Source organism: Lepisma saccharinum, chromosome 1 (assembly GCF_977018435.1).
Source record: "Lepisma saccharinum chromosome 1, izLepSacc3.1, whole genome shotgun sequence".
Taxonomy (NCBI): Eukaryota; Metazoa; Arthropoda; class Insecta; order Zygentoma; family Lepismatidae; genus Lepisma; species Lepisma saccharinum.
Window position 1 is genome coordinate 155280066 of NC_139229.1, and position 15691 is coordinate 155295756.

The 15691-nt window shown below is 38.2% G+C and overlaps 1 protein-coding gene across 3 annotated transcripts in view; it reads left to right on the plus strand.

The window, feature by feature from the left end:
* LOC146002905 (lamin-like) overlaps nt 1-15691 on the plus strand; it is a 76123-nt gene that overhangs the window by 19417 nt on the left and 41015 nt on the right. The window contains exon 1 of one of the 3 annotated variants that reach the window (XM_083141020.1): nt 1211-1686. The exons of the other annotated variants lie outside the window; for them this stretch is intronic. Within the exon in view, the coding sequence (XP_082997146.1) occupies nt 1289-1686 (398 nt within the window). The 5' untranslated portion in view covers nt 1211-1288. Of the gene's footprint in view, nt 1-1210; nt 1687-15691 lie in introns of those variants that run through there. 3 annotated transcript variants of the gene reach the window in all.

Below are 15691 nucleotides of genomic sequence, written 5' to 3' on the forward strand. Positions count from 1 at the left end.
GTGACACATCCATTATAGGGTTCGAACCTGCTGTCTCTGGCTTACCCTGTCCAACGAGGCTGGCACATATGGTCATAAATGATAATGAATGATGCACAACCCATAGCTCACATAGTCCTTAAATGTATTTTTAAATTCTGTTAATTTCCACATGTTTAATATTATTCAGGCATCGGTAACTTGCATGTCACAATTTGAACATTCTCAACCATGTCCTTTTACAAAACTGTTATTTAGCACTTGCAAAATAATTTTTGGCGTGTTTGATACTGCTGTTGGATTAAACGTACTTGAGAAAACTGTCACGCACCAAAATTGATGTATACATCTAAATAACATAGAATCGACGGCTGACGCCACGTTTATTTTTACGTAATACAAAGAAAAATTCTCCGGGTCATCTGTTATTGACAGTCTTTTATTTCCTGCGTCGCGGAGGTTTCCCCTCAACGAGAAAGGTTATAGGAATACAGTAGAGCGTCGATTATCCGAAGTAATTGGGGGACATGGGTGTTCGGAAAACTGGTTTGTTCGGATAATCGAACTGTACATGTTTATTTGCCAAAAAGAAGTACTGTACAGTAAATTTATTCATAAAAACAGGCATCTCTTTAAGTATTACAAAGTAACGTACAAAGGCAACTTTAGTAGGAATATATAGTATGTGGTACAGTTTATTAAACAAAAATATGTACATATTACATACGCATTTTGCATGAACAATACATACACCGACAGAAGTGTGCTGATTGTTGAAACACAGCGACTGGCGGCTTGGCCGGTCAGCAGCGCCTTATGAAGACCCCATTAGAAGCAATGTTCCGCCAGCGGTGGCTCAGTGCGGCGACTACTGTGGGAAACTTGGTTTGGGAGTGAGGGGGATGATGGACGGTAGGGTGGGAGAGTAACAGGTGCGAGCGAGTACACAGTTCGGTTAAGCGGTCGTTCGGTTGACCGACGTTCGGATAATCGACGCTCTACTGTAATGTTTTTCGAAAAACCGTGAAAATAGTGCTGTGCCATTTTTTTACAATATGGCAACTGATGGCCGGATTTTATTTTTGTTTCAAGTACTGTTCGATTCTGCAAACGTCGTGCTGATTGCACTATATTCAGGTGATTAACCTGACAAGCATTTTTCGTACGATCTACTTTCGTATTCATTTGTTCGTGACGTCATACGACACGTGCTTGGGCCATACTGTGTTTTGAATTCACCAGGTTTAGTGGCCACTAGGGTGTTCAGTGTAGCTGCTAGTTGTGTGGGATCGAAGAGTATCGAATCATCATGGCTCCTGTGTGCATGAAGAGTCCCGTGAACACGCCCGATTCAAGAGAAGACTCTAAGACTGATGAATCATCTACCTCGCTTGGAGAATTTTCCAGCCCCCTCGGTCCTGCCCGACATAGTCGGCTAGTTGAGAAATTGGAGTTGCAAGATCTGAATAACCGTTTGGTAACTTACATCGAACGAACAAGGCAACTTGAGACTGAAAATTTGAAGCTTACACGCCAGGTCCTGACCACGGAAGAAACAATAACGCAGGAGGTGGCCGGAATCAAGTCCGTATACGATGGAGAATTGGCAGTTGGCAGGAAGTCTGTCGAAGAATCATCAAAGGAGCAAGCTAAATTGAAGCTAGAAATAAAGCGATTTCAAGAAGAGAACCTGGAAATTAACGACAAGTAAGTGATTCTTAGTTTATAGGTATTGAGTACCTAATTTAATGTGCGGAATGACGGATTTGCATGTCGCGCAAAAATCGTTGAATGGGGTCTTCGTGGTTCGGTGAAGCATTGAATGGGACTGTGCGACTTCCATGTAAGTACAGTTGAAGGGACTGTCTATTCCGTAACTGTATACTACGTTCTCAAAGTTGCATCAGCCGTTGGAAATTTCTACTAAAAAATACAATTTTCTTGCTTATCGTTGTATAGGGAATAGGTACGAAGGCAGTAAAATAGAATTTATTGGCAGCGCTCTTTAGAGGTGGACATTTCTATTTAGGATTTTTTTTTTTTATGAACATTTGGGGCGAGATATGAATGCTAGTGTAGTTCAATGTGGTGATAATGAAGCTCAGCGTTTCTCCCCAATTAGAGCCTGACTTAATGCGTATTTTCGGTACCCTTGACCCTCTGTACCCACTGGAGAATGTGAAATATTTGGCATGGTTTGTGAATATTTTGTTTATCAACGTTTTCAGGTTATTTTAGCTCTCGAAAATGTATTGTGAAGTAAAGTAAGTCTGTTACCTTAGCTTGTTACTTTACCGTGTAGCAGAACAGCTCGAAGGCTTCGCGTAAGTGTATATAGCACCCAAAACGACTTCCACAACAGCAGCTATAATTTTACGTAGTTTTAGAATTGTTAGGTTTGGTACTAATAGTTGTTTTCGACGTGTTCTTTCGCTATTTTAATGTGCATACAAACAGTTCTTACTAACAACGAAAATACTCCGAAATTGCAGGTTTTAACTTACGTGGACCATTCTTTGGGATCAAATATGTTATTTGTGCTTTCATAACGCTGGAACAACTTTTACATTACGTAAAACATAGAAATTTGTCGAATAAAAAGAATCTACGTAATTCTCGAGGGGAGTACAGTGGGTAAATGGCCCCTATTTTGTTATAGTTTAGTTTCCTTTATTAACTTTGGTACATATAGCGTGTGTATATCTATAGTTTCTTTTGCGGGAACTGTTGCTAAATATTTTAAGGCAGCTTTACATCGCAGTTCTTAGCAACTAGTCCACATGTGACAAATAGTAACTGATCTAGATACGTCAGAGTAGCAATTGTTTTGGTATGTGATGAAATTGCTGAACTGTTGCATACGATAAGAGGCTGTCAAGAATGCGTTTCATACAAGCATATGTAATATCCGTAACACTTTCACAGAATACAGATTGTGAAGGGCTGAACTTGACCTAGGTTTAGGTGGTGACAATGGCGAAAGAAATACAGGGTGTCCCAAATAAAATTATACCCAACCCGAATGGATGCCTTCAATCTGTGTACTTTTATTTGGAACACCCTGTATTTTGTAGGTGGGCTCTGCTTCGGTGATCTTTTCTCTTTGGCTCCCTGTCTCTTATTACTATTTTTTTAGTTTACCTTGCATTTCTTTGTATATTCTTCTTTATTACTATTCCTACTTTTTCTTAGTACATTCTATACTCTTTTATTTCTATATTTCTTCCTTCGTTTCTCCATATCTCCCCGATGGCATTGTGGTAACGCTGTCGCCTTGTAACCAGGGAGCCCCGCTTAGATTCTGGTGGAAGCACATTGCATGATGGTTTGAATCCCTCCTTATTGTCTATTTGAGCATAAAAATGGACCTGAAACAAATTTTGACAAACTAATGTTTCTCTGTATTTTTTGCTACATTTTTGTTTTATTTCTCGGTTTACCACTTTCTGAGGTGCGATAATTTTGGAAAGTTTTCATATAGAGTATTTGTTTTGGCCAAAAACAGTCCTCCTTCCCACCCGAAGTCTGCGCGCCTGTGGTAGGAACATCTTGTCAAGCCATGTGTTCAGGATTACTTTAACTATTTTTCTTTAAAGTAAACAGCATTGAGTAGTTTATCGCGAAAGAAATTCATGTTCCCATTACGAAACTTGCCTAGGTACTTTTAAATCCTTAATACATAACTGGAAATGGTCTGTGCTCGAGACCTACTGCTATACTCGGTCGTCGAGCTCTGGATGTGGTCGGCCCGGCGCAACAGGTGGTAATAAATCGTTGTGAACAACCTATCATTGAAATGTTTCCCGCTGGATCAAGGTCACGTTTAGTGCATTCAACAAGAGCTACATACAGTCACGTACAAAAACTCGACATTCAGGCGCAATGAAGTAATTTGAAAATTTTTAAGGGTAGTGTAAAAGTAGTGTGTACTCTCTTCTTACCATGGAGCATCTTCAGGATATTTTGTGGGTGGGAAGGGGATTGTTGATAAAAGTAGTAGTATTGTTAAAATCAATGTTAATAATATTAAAAAGTGTTATGTCCTTGGAGAGATTTCTACTAGAGTCGTTTTCACGTTCAGAAGAGACAACGGGGCTTATGGAGAAACCGCACAGTGTTGCCAATACAGCGCTAGCTCATGTCGCCGGGAAATGATGACCTTCCTTCACAATGAAGGTGTTACATATTTTATATATATAATGATAATTATATGTAATTATTAACATTAATATTATACTGTGAACGTTACAGTTACCCTTTTTACTATGATCCATTGCGATCACTATACATGCGAGTGTAATGCACGAATATGACACTTCAGAAATCACTTAAAAAAGTAAAAATCACTGAGAGCTCACACAACTGAAAACACTTTTTCGGGAGAGGGAAAAAGTCTAAACAGACCAAAGCAGATCTCTCACTCAAGTAAGGGGACCCTGGCACATGGGTTAGATTCAAGTTGCAACCCAAACAAACAAATGAGTTATGGCCCACGTGAACTGATAAGACGTGAATGACTCAAGCAAGGCATGTCATATTTCTATCTTGAAGCCCCATATTTTGTCACGTGTTGGAAAGCCTTTCAAAGGTTAATATGGTGTCTATTAATTTATGTGAAAGGTGATCTTCATTTCAGCATTAATGTCGACAGTAATGTAAATGAAAACAACGTGTATTTGCGACAGCACTAATGTTGCTCACAACAGCAGCATTAGAAATAATTGTCAATTATTAAATTTAAGTAATTTCAATTCTATTATAACAAACTGCATGAAGTTCATGGAATGGAAATAAGATAACAACTGGAAAATTTGGCGGTGATTAGCCGGAATGCTGAGGTGAGTCGGCTCAAGATGGGCAGACAACGTCTCCTTACTTCGCGCGCGGTTCGGGTTAAAAAGAAACTAAATGCATGGAAGTAATATTTCTGGGAACCTTTGAGTGGTTATAAAAAATAATTTCATTATTTTCTCCACAACTTTGTCGCTGGAAGTTTTTACTTGGAATTACAGAACAAAAAATGGCCAGCGACGACATTTTCTACTGCACGAATATAAAAAATCTCTACATACTTTATTTGAATTTTTTTTAATGCAAATTTGCTTTAAAGTATTGATAAATTCTGAGTACCACCGTCACCTATGACAATTAAAAAACAGTGTCAATTTTTTTCATAATGAAAGCTTCAATTTTACGGCATGTTTCAACGTTAGGAATGAAAACAATGTAAAAATTGTGTTTTCACAGAAAATTTGCGTTTTTAATTTATTTAAAATTATGTAAGCAAGTTACCAGTTTTTTGTGTTCACCATCGAATTCTCTACAAAATTTCCTGCAAAACTGCAGGTACCGATTTTACTTAAGCTAAATTTGTAAATCCAGAAATTTGACAACAGCGCGCTCGTATTTCCCATAAGAAAAGCATTGCCCATAAGAGCCCATTGTGTCTTCTGAACGTGAAAACGACTCTAGATATGACAACTGTTTTTCCAATTTCACACAAATAAAACCACTAATACAGTACTTCCTTATTAGTTTTGCAACGTCGTCAAAGAACAACCATTCAGAACCACCGATGACGTGTGTGTTTGTCCTGTATGATTAATAGTTGCATGATCGCCAGCATGTTTAACTTTAACAAAAGTGGGATTACATTAGCTGTGGAGGGTAAAGGTATTGTAAACCTAAACTGTAGATTAAATGTTACTGTGCTTGTAATTCGAGATCGACAGGAGGGTGGGGGGCAATTGCCTCCTCCTGCGGACACCCTTGGTCAAGAGTAAATTCAGACGTATTGTCAAAGTTAATCCAAACTGACTAGACAGGAGTCGAAATGCAGTCAACATTCAGAAAATAGTTTTTATGTATCGAGCTGTTCGGTTTTGTTCAGTGCAATAAAGATCCATTTTATTATTCTGTCGTAGTTAGGTATATATGAAAGTACGGAAATGGTTGCATATACTTGTAGTGTAGAATTTATTCCGTGTGTGATTGATGGGAAAAGGCAACATTTTTGCCTCTACAGTTGAGTAGAAATATTAATGTAGGTGGCGACACTCTTGGTGGCAAAAGTTGTAAAACAAAATCCACGATTTAGATGATAATTTGGGATTAATATCTAGACATCACTAGAGAAAAAAAATAGTCTTAATGTTCAAATCAAATCCTAAGAATCTGAATCTTGAGTTTTGCTCTCAAATCTTAAGAATCACTCCTAGTCACCGTTTTGTATCAGTTCCCTCAGGCTCGAGGTCGCCCGAGAGGCTGTCAGCATGTGCAAGGAACGTAACGTTTCCCCCTCTATTTTTGGCTCTTATGTCACTCTTGAGTTCATGGGGGGGGGGGGGTGAAGGTTGTTGCATCGAGCATCCACCTTTCCCTATCGACCGAGCTCCAAAGTGGGTCACCTTGTCTGGCAGTTTTAACCGTGATGCATCCGTTATGGTTTGGCGTTCAGCTCACCAAAGTGGAAAGGAGTTAGGTAAACTTTTATAGTAATGCATTTTTCGCCGACCAAGGTTTAACTTTCGAATCTGTACAAACGTTAGGAAACAGCAAACACAGCACATGTTTACTGACACAAGCGCCAAGACCTCACATTGCAAGCGATGAATCGAAGGGCTTTATTTTTTTTCTTGAAACACTGCCACACCACATTACTGATCATATGGAGAATGTGTGCGCGGTGTGTGCTGCTAATTTCAAAATCTGCACAAGCAGCAGTACTCTCACTAGGATGGTTAATGTTACGTTATTTCAGTTTAAAGTTTAGTTTCTGCAGACTTTAAAAATATTTCCAAGTTATACTTTACGTGCGAGTCTGGAGTTAACGACTTCATTAAGATGTAACAAGTCCCACAACAGTAACACTACAAAATTGCAGTTCAGTCTTTCTAATAAATTTCGAAAATACCAATCATTTGATAACCGCGACATTAAATTTTGATTTTAAGAATCTTTAGCATCGTAGTTTTCAGTGTTCAGCGACCTGAATAAAGGATCTCAATGATATTAGTAAACCATACCCCTTCAATCGCTAATTTATGTATATAGTTACGAAGCCCGATGGTATTCCACGCATCAGGGGCCTCGGAGACACGTGTTTATCAGAACCAAGCCATGGACGTCTTGATTTTGATTTTTACTTTCGAATGGAGTTTGGTTGTTCTACACATAATCTTTAATATGTAATAAAAATACCATAAATTGTGGTTTCCAATTAAGAACTACTGTGCACGGAGAAACCTTTGAGCTGCAGTAGTTTAGAAACATTTCTTGTGCTTCTGGAGGAAACTACTAAAAAATTCCAGCTCTGTTGAAGGACTACTACAAAGGGAAGGTGGAAGGTAATGTGGCATGTGGTTAGAAAGATGCTTAGTCCTCTTCAAGACATACTTTCCTTTGCCGGCGCACAGCACAAACCTCATTCCTCGGTGCTTTCGTTCGTTCACCCCTCACCGTATGCAGCGCTGCATTCTAATGATCCTCCGCGCGCACTCCATGCTTGTCGTTTCTGGTTGTATAAATCTTGTATTACCAGCCGACAAGTGAATACAGAGAAGGTAGAATGCGGCAACATACTTTCTTCAAACTGTATTTCGGGCTTCAAATCTGCTTTTTGTTTGCAAGAATAAGTATTCAGAACTAATTGCAAAGTAATTCAGTATGTTGTTTATACTCTGCTGTTGGTCAGCGTGTCACTCTCATATGTGCAGTAAAAGTGGGCGTTCAGGGTCGAATCCTGGAGAAGGTATGTTTGGATTACGAAGGTTTCCAATTAAAAACGAACCAAAGAAAATTGATGGGACAAGCACAATGATTTTCATATTAGACCAGTGTTCCAACGTAAGATCTCTGGCTGGAGAAGACATATTTGTACTCATTGAATCGATCTCCATTCTCACTGTCGCAATTGACCTACATAGAAGAGAACTCATTCATGGATAGTTGCATCAGTACCTGATAAAATTGCCGAGATCAACCTCCAGAAATGCTCCCAAGTTTTTGTCATTTTCGAGTTGCAAGAACAATGTACTAATGATTAGCTCTGGACAGTTTTCTTTTCTTGAATATAAAAATTTAAATTTCTTGCTACTTCAAGAATTAATGCGTTGAGCAAAATATATAATTACCGAAGGTTCCGGGTCAGTTCTGGTCTGATTCTTCCATTGTAAATATCCCTTTATCAATTTCATGCAATCGCATTTTCCCATATTCGCAATAACCACCAAACAGAAAACCGATGTAAAATAAAATGCGCAAAATATTTGACTTGTATGAAACTTGGTTTAAACTGCTTATGCATTACTTAAACCTTTAGGTATGCGTCCTTCCTCATTCACTGTTAATGCAGTTGAAGCACCAGCAGTGCAATGCAAAACATTGACATGAATAATTGATTAGCTGTTCCCATTTTTAATTTTTGCCTGTTACAACTACAACATTGATCCGACGAAGGGAGCATGTGCTCTCCCGAAACGTTACGTCAAAGAAACTGTTTACTTGTAACAACCGTAAATTAAAATAAAACAATGGTAATATGAAAATTACTTTTCGTGCTAGAGTTTAGAATAATGAGCTGCTGACGTCTCCTTGTAAGTAAATAATAAAAACAATTTAAAAAAATTGTCTCCAGGATGGAACATTTGAGGGTCCAGAGAATCTTCATGTGACACGTGGATCGTTAATAATATTCTAATTCTTAGATCAAGATTAGATCAGATTAGAATAAGATTCTAATCCTTAGACTGAAGCTCGCCTCAAAGTGCTCTTTTGATGATGCACAAACACAAAAAACTTGTCATTATCGGGGATCGAATCCTGTACTGGCTAATACGTATCAGCGGCACAGGATGACTAGTTAGGAAAGGTGCTATCTCCTAAAGTGTAGTTCTCTCACCCCTGGGCATTGCACCGTGGCATAGAGCCGCATTGGGAGTGTGGATGCAGACTATAGAGGGGCCCGTGTCGCTTGCAACCGAGGTCTGAAAACTCTCTAAAGGAAATTGTGCCGAAGTGACAATTCACCAGCTTTAAGATTACTTGTCATATGTATGTGGCTTATGCTCAATGTTTTGTCATTCTCATGTGAACATATCCTCGCGATACATCTACATGCGAGCCCACACTGAAATAAAAGTTTAAATTTTCCATAGCCAATACGTTTGGACCTGTAGGTGGTTATGGTTTTTGTTTCGTACTTGTTTTTAAAGTATTTATTTAATATTCCCGATTCTTTAGTAGACATACTTTCTCAGTGTGTGTGTGTAAAGAGAGGGAAATGAAGGAATAGAAGGGGAAAGATAAATTATACTATTCTTGCTCATGTCTCTCCTCCCTCTCGCACACCACACAGACACGTAATGACTGACCCTTCAACAAGCACAGCAAACCCAATGTTGTCCCTCGAATCTTCGTGATCACGTGGTCTGTTTTCAACCAGAGTCGCTCGTGTGACGATATTTTGGTGGAGGTAACAAGCGTCCATGAATCCCCCTGCCAGCAAAATGCCTCCTGCTAGCAGCTGCGACTCTACGACAGGCAGCTGCTGGCTTCCGATGTTTGGGGAGGCACAGCATATGGCTTCTGCTCTGCTTTGTAAGAGCGCGTGTCTGCCGGTGTGGGGGCAGCAGGAACGTGTTACAATAAATTAAATGTCAGATTACCCTTCTTCCTGCAATGAAGGAAGGGAAGGAAAATGAACATTTTAAAAGTCTCAATTTATTCTCGCTCAAAGCCTTAGCACGAATGTAGTCTGAGACTGAAAAATACGAATCGCTGCTTCGTGTGGTAAGAACTATGTAATCTGTGTGGAGCATGTTGCACCACTGCATATTCTACTCTTCTCCCCTGGTGATGTTACCGCACATGTCGCATATAAGGGGAGGGTTTATGGGGACCCAAATTCCTCATATTGGTTTCGTAAACATTTGCATAAATTAGTCATCAATTGATCAAATCACTTTATTGCTTGGAAGAATTTTGAATATTTATAATAGAGATGTCCCACAGATGTAATGTAGTCACGTATATATTCAACAGTTGCACTGTTATTTTCTTCATAACTTCAGGGTTATGTAAGAAATTAACTGTAATTGGCAATAATTACCCCCCCCCCCATATATGATGTTGAGTAGTGTTGTTGTTACAGCTAGTTCACATTGATATACATGGAGATTGTTTAAAGAGGAATATTTGATAATTGCAAACTGTTTAATGAAGAAATTACATGTTTACAACTAATATCATTAAGTTACTATTCTTAGTATAACTTAACATTTTATTGCTATTGAAAATGGAACCCTTTCCATTATTTGTCGAAATACACGGCCTTGCGTGTTTTACAATTATAAGAGCTTTAAACAGTAGTATAAATGCTGTATTTTTATTAGTTTGCGTTATATATTAAATTCATTGTCATTTATATGCAATTGTTAGTTCGTCAAGCACATGGAATTACACGTGGAGTTTATGGCGATCCCAGCTTCTTTGTAACTTGGTTTCTGAGCAGTCACTTGTACAAAATTCTCCGATGTATAACGTTAAAGACCAAAAACTGTAACAGTCCCTTAATAAGGAGCGTAAGAGTTCTGAGAGGAAATCCATTGTTTGAGCCGTATTGGTTTCCTGACAGTAAGATTTTTATCAGGGAGATTTATGTACACGTGATTCGTGCAGCTGCCTTTTCTCTCTGCTCGTCATCGGTTCGGTGCTTCGAAAAACCCTCGGGTAGAAACAATTGATTAGGCTTGTTTTAACTGTACGGCAAGATTTCGGAGAAACTAGTGAACAGAAAAACTTGGTGGGGATTGTCGGCAAGGTAAACAACTATTTCAAAGTTATTTGCACTGAATGAGCTTCTATACAAGGCTGCATTTCTTATTTTCCCATGAAAAGCGAGCAGCAAAATAAATTATTTTTTTATGTTAATTTTTTCTTAGGATATCTATTAAATATAATCCTTCTGGACATAGGCATGGACAGACTGATTTATTTGGGGGTGCTTTGAGGGAAGTTTAAAGTAAAAACATCTTTACTACCCGATTAATGATTATTATTGTAAACAATATCACATTGTTTAATGGGGGGGATGAGTCATCTCAAATGAAACTATATATTCCTTACTTTTTAACAAGGATATATCATTTTAATTATTCCAATGGTAGTTTCTACATTTTTTATTTCATGCAATTGGTGTTCGATTTTAAGTCCACGACTTTCAGGTTTACACATGCCGAAAAAGTATTTGATTGAATTGAAAATTATTGGTGCGCCAGTGCTTAACTCTGTGAACTCATCACACTGTATGGGGTCAAGCCACGTACTACATCTATTTTTTTCCGATTTTTGCATCATGTTTCTACCAGTGTAGGCTCACAGGGTGGATGGGGCATAAAGGATGATTGTGTGAAATTGAAGGAGTACTGACTCAGGGTGGGAATCTAACCATTAACAGTATCGGGAGTTGACTGCCGAGTCGGTTCAACCGCTCATCAAAAACTAAGCACATGACAGGACGCTTGAATTAAGGGGTGTCTTGATTTAACTTCATGTTGAGATGAACTTCGTGTAGCACAGATAGGGACAAGGAAGGCATAGAACCAGATTGTGGGTGCAGGTGCCAGCGTCTCGTTAGCCTATGTTAGTTTCCAGGGTGTACAGTCAGCCGCGAAGATAACAGTAGGCAATTTGTCCATCGCTATTTTCGTTCTTTGTTCATTGTTTGCTTATTCGTGCTTTGTTTCAATTCATGGACCCCACGTTGAGGAAAACTCAATGAACATCATTATGGACAATTTGCTTATTATACTTGCAGCAGGGTACACAACAAGGAAAATATATTGGAATTATAGTCTTTCGAAAAGGCGACCTCCTCCTTGTGTGGTATTTTCAAAAGTTTCGTTTGGAGTGTCCACTAACTTGTTTGTATTATATTTTATTACTAGCGGATTGCTCGGCGTTGCCTGGGTATTTATTTATCCCATTCTTCCATTAGACAGGAATATAATGAATTCTAACTATAGTGTAAAATGAACTTGGAGTTGAACGGCATTGGGAGTGTCACTATTCATCACAGCGGCCCCGAAAACTATTTATTCCACACTAATATTGGTCGTTTTACATGTCACCCCCCTTCCCACCCTCACCCCTAGGGGTGCCAGGGGTGTCTTGGAGTTAAATGGCATTGGGAGTGTCACTATTCATCTTAGCGACCCAGAAAACTATGAATTCCACACTAATATTGGTCGTTTTACATGTCACCCCCTCCCCACCCCCACCCCTAGGGGTGCCAGGGGTCTGTTGGAGTTGAGCAGCATTGGGAGTGTGACTATTCATCTTAACGACCCCGACAACTATGGATTCCACACTAATATCGGTAGTTTTCGATTATTGTTACATCACCCCCTCCTAGCCCCACCCCTAGGGGTGCTAGTGGTGTCTTAACCCCAAAGTATTTCTTTCCAGATTGTGAGTCATACATGTACCAAGTTTGGTTCCAGTCGTTCGAGAGTTATGCCGGAACAAACAGACATGCACACATATACACACATACATCCATTTTTATATATATAGATCTAGCGCCATTTTCTGCCGCTTTTGGCTAATTGCGACTATGTGGATGACTGGTGATTGGATGAAATTCAAGGAGCGCTCTCAGTGAAACTTTTGCACACACGTCATCAAATCTTTAGAATGGTTTTCAGTACCTGGAGCGAGAATAGATTTTTGTGCCCTCTGTCCCATGCTTGACGTAGATATTATCCTCCTTGTGCACACATGCATAATATTCTTGGGCAAATAGGAAAACACCTCCCCTGTTCAGGCCAGCCATAGCAAACATTTTTTTTCCTGTGCATGCTGCTCTGTAACAAAAATATTTTGTTTCTTAGCTGTCAAACCTCACTAAATTTAAATTAGAAAAATTTTGCAGAAGTGATGTGTGCTGAAATGTAATAGAATGCTAAGATGAAATATTTTTATAACTACATTAATCAGTACTGAGAACAATTTTGTCTTAATGCAGCTGTAGTATGTACTCTCCGCAACATCTTAATTGACCGCCCTGAAGAAATCAATCCTGAATTTGTAAATTTGGCAACATAGTGCTTCAGAGTCAACAAATAGTATCCAACTTAGCACCAGTTTTTCTTTCTAAATGAAAAAGCTCTTGTGAATTATTCATTCTTTCATATTCCATGAAGTTAGAAACCAGTAATATAATACGTAATTAAACAAAAATCATAAATTGGAAATAGAAATATTGATATTTTTTTAATGAGTATTCATTCTGAAATTGAAAATATTGGTTATTGTGGAGTTGGAAACACTGATCTGGTTCTCCATCACCTGGAGAGAATTGACATCACATTTCAATGCAATGAAGCAAATTTCTCTCGATTTTAGGCAAAATTACAGTAAAGAAAATTGCACAATACATGATGATTCTACAAAGTGAGTCTTTTCCCTGATCTGTGGCGAAAAATGGTTCGGAACTGCGGCAAAAGGTTATTTCAACTGAAATGAACTAGTTTTACAGAGTTTCACGTTGTTAATCTCCTGGAGCAGTTGGTTAGATGGTAGTCTTGTTACATTTTTTCGTCAAGAACGAAATATCGTAGGTTCAAATCTCACCCACTCCTGATTATTTTTTTTTTGTTATTTACCAAGTATGAAGTGTTGCAATAATGTAATAAGATTATATTAAATCACGGTAAATATTTATGCGATGCATACCTTGGGAATGTTTCTACTCAACTTCTTGATTTTTCAGTGATTCGCAGTATTTTTGGCAAGACCTTTCTATTCATTCAACTGCCAAAAGTTATGTTATCCCACATTAAATATTTGTCACAAATACGTATATGTTCTTAAACAGGATGTTGTAATCAATGTGTCCCGGGTTTTATATCAGATGGAGGCTCATTGCACAGCGGTTCGGATTCCTGTTTAAAATGTAGGTCCAGTCCTGATTAGCCTATCTGTGCATAAAGTAGACTTAGAACAACAACAACAACCCACACATACACTCACATACCATCATACACACACGCACAAATACAATATTCTTTGTTTGTATTTTTCGCTGCGGGCCTAAAATATACGTCGGATTTTCAAATGATACAACCACAGATATTATGCTATATTCAACGTTTGAAACTACCCACCTCAGACTTTACATTGCATGTTTCTGCATTCGGAAATGTTGGACGTTCATCGCATAAATATCAACGGAAATATCCAAGAAACGTAGATAAGCATTCTTGTCCAAAGCAGTTTACTTTCTGAAAAAGATTTTACAGAGAAGTAGGTTTGAATACACGACCTTCCATTCCGCAAGCAAACACGATCCCCCTACACCACACGGTTCATATTATTTTATGCACTCTCTTCAAGGGATGAGGACACATTTCTGTTGTGGTGTAGTGCAGTGTGAAGTGGAAAGTTCTAGGTGTTCAATGGAGCCTTTAGGATAGCTGAGGAATGCTTGTAGGATCAAACATGATGACTAAGGCTTGGAACTTGGTGACCAAAAGAAATAATTCAAAAGATGACCTAAAAATGACAAAAAGAATATAAAATAATGTTCACTGTACAAATGAAAGCTTGATTTTTCGATAAATTACGAGAGAGTAAGTAGTCTAATAAGTCGATGAAGCCAGTTGTTTGGTGGTTGAAAGCACTGAAGCCAAGGGGAAGAAAGCAACTAAGTGATAATGTAGTTTTCTTTGTTTACTTCAAGGTTACATAAAATATACCTCAAGGTTTTTCTTTATAAATCATTAATCTCCTTTCCGGTGGAGCACATAGTGGTTCGGATCCTACTTTAAACTGTAGGTCCAGTCCCGATTAGCCTACTATGCATAAAGTGGACTTGAAACACAAAATCAACAAATGCATCTCCTTTGAAAGTGGGCCTTCTACGATATTGAAGTCGGCCAGCATCCGAAAATATAGTTGTTCTGCTTCATGTATACCAGAGTATAATTTCATTTAATATTGAGACTAATTTTACTTTAAAACCACAGATTAAAGATAATAGTGCCCAGCAAAAAACCTCAAAGTAGACTTCACACACAGTATTTTCATCCACTGCCAAACATTTCAGTTAAGAATAATATTATGCTTTTCCATTGACCATATTTTCGATTCATGGTGAATTTGCTAAAAGGACCATAAATTTAAATATGTAACTTTTACTAGTAAATGCATTTAAAATGCCTAAAAAAACGGGAGAAGAAAAATAAACCTCAAAAATAAATAAAAATTCAACAAAAACTGTTAAAAATACTGACAAATAAACTAAAAGCCAAAAAAGGCCGAATAATGCAAAAAAAAAATGAAAAATAGAAAGTGTTTTCAGGCTCGAACTGAAGGGAAACTGACATATCATCAGATTTAGCATTGTTTTTTAAGGGTCAGATGTTTTTTGATCAACTTCCGGACCCTAATTACGACCATTGAAAAAGTTGGAGGGAAGGAGGCAGCTTACTTAAATTTTTCTTGCTGAGGTATCGAATCATCCCATATCTCCACTTTATAATACAGAAAAAAAAATCAGGTTCATATTTCGAAAATGACTTGCAGTTTTCCACCATGAAAATATGGTTTTCATAGTTTGAAGTTCGTTAGGATGCACTTGCAAGGATTGTTTTATTTCCACACACATTTTATATTTCATACATTGAATATCACTTTCCTCTCTCTTTTCCTA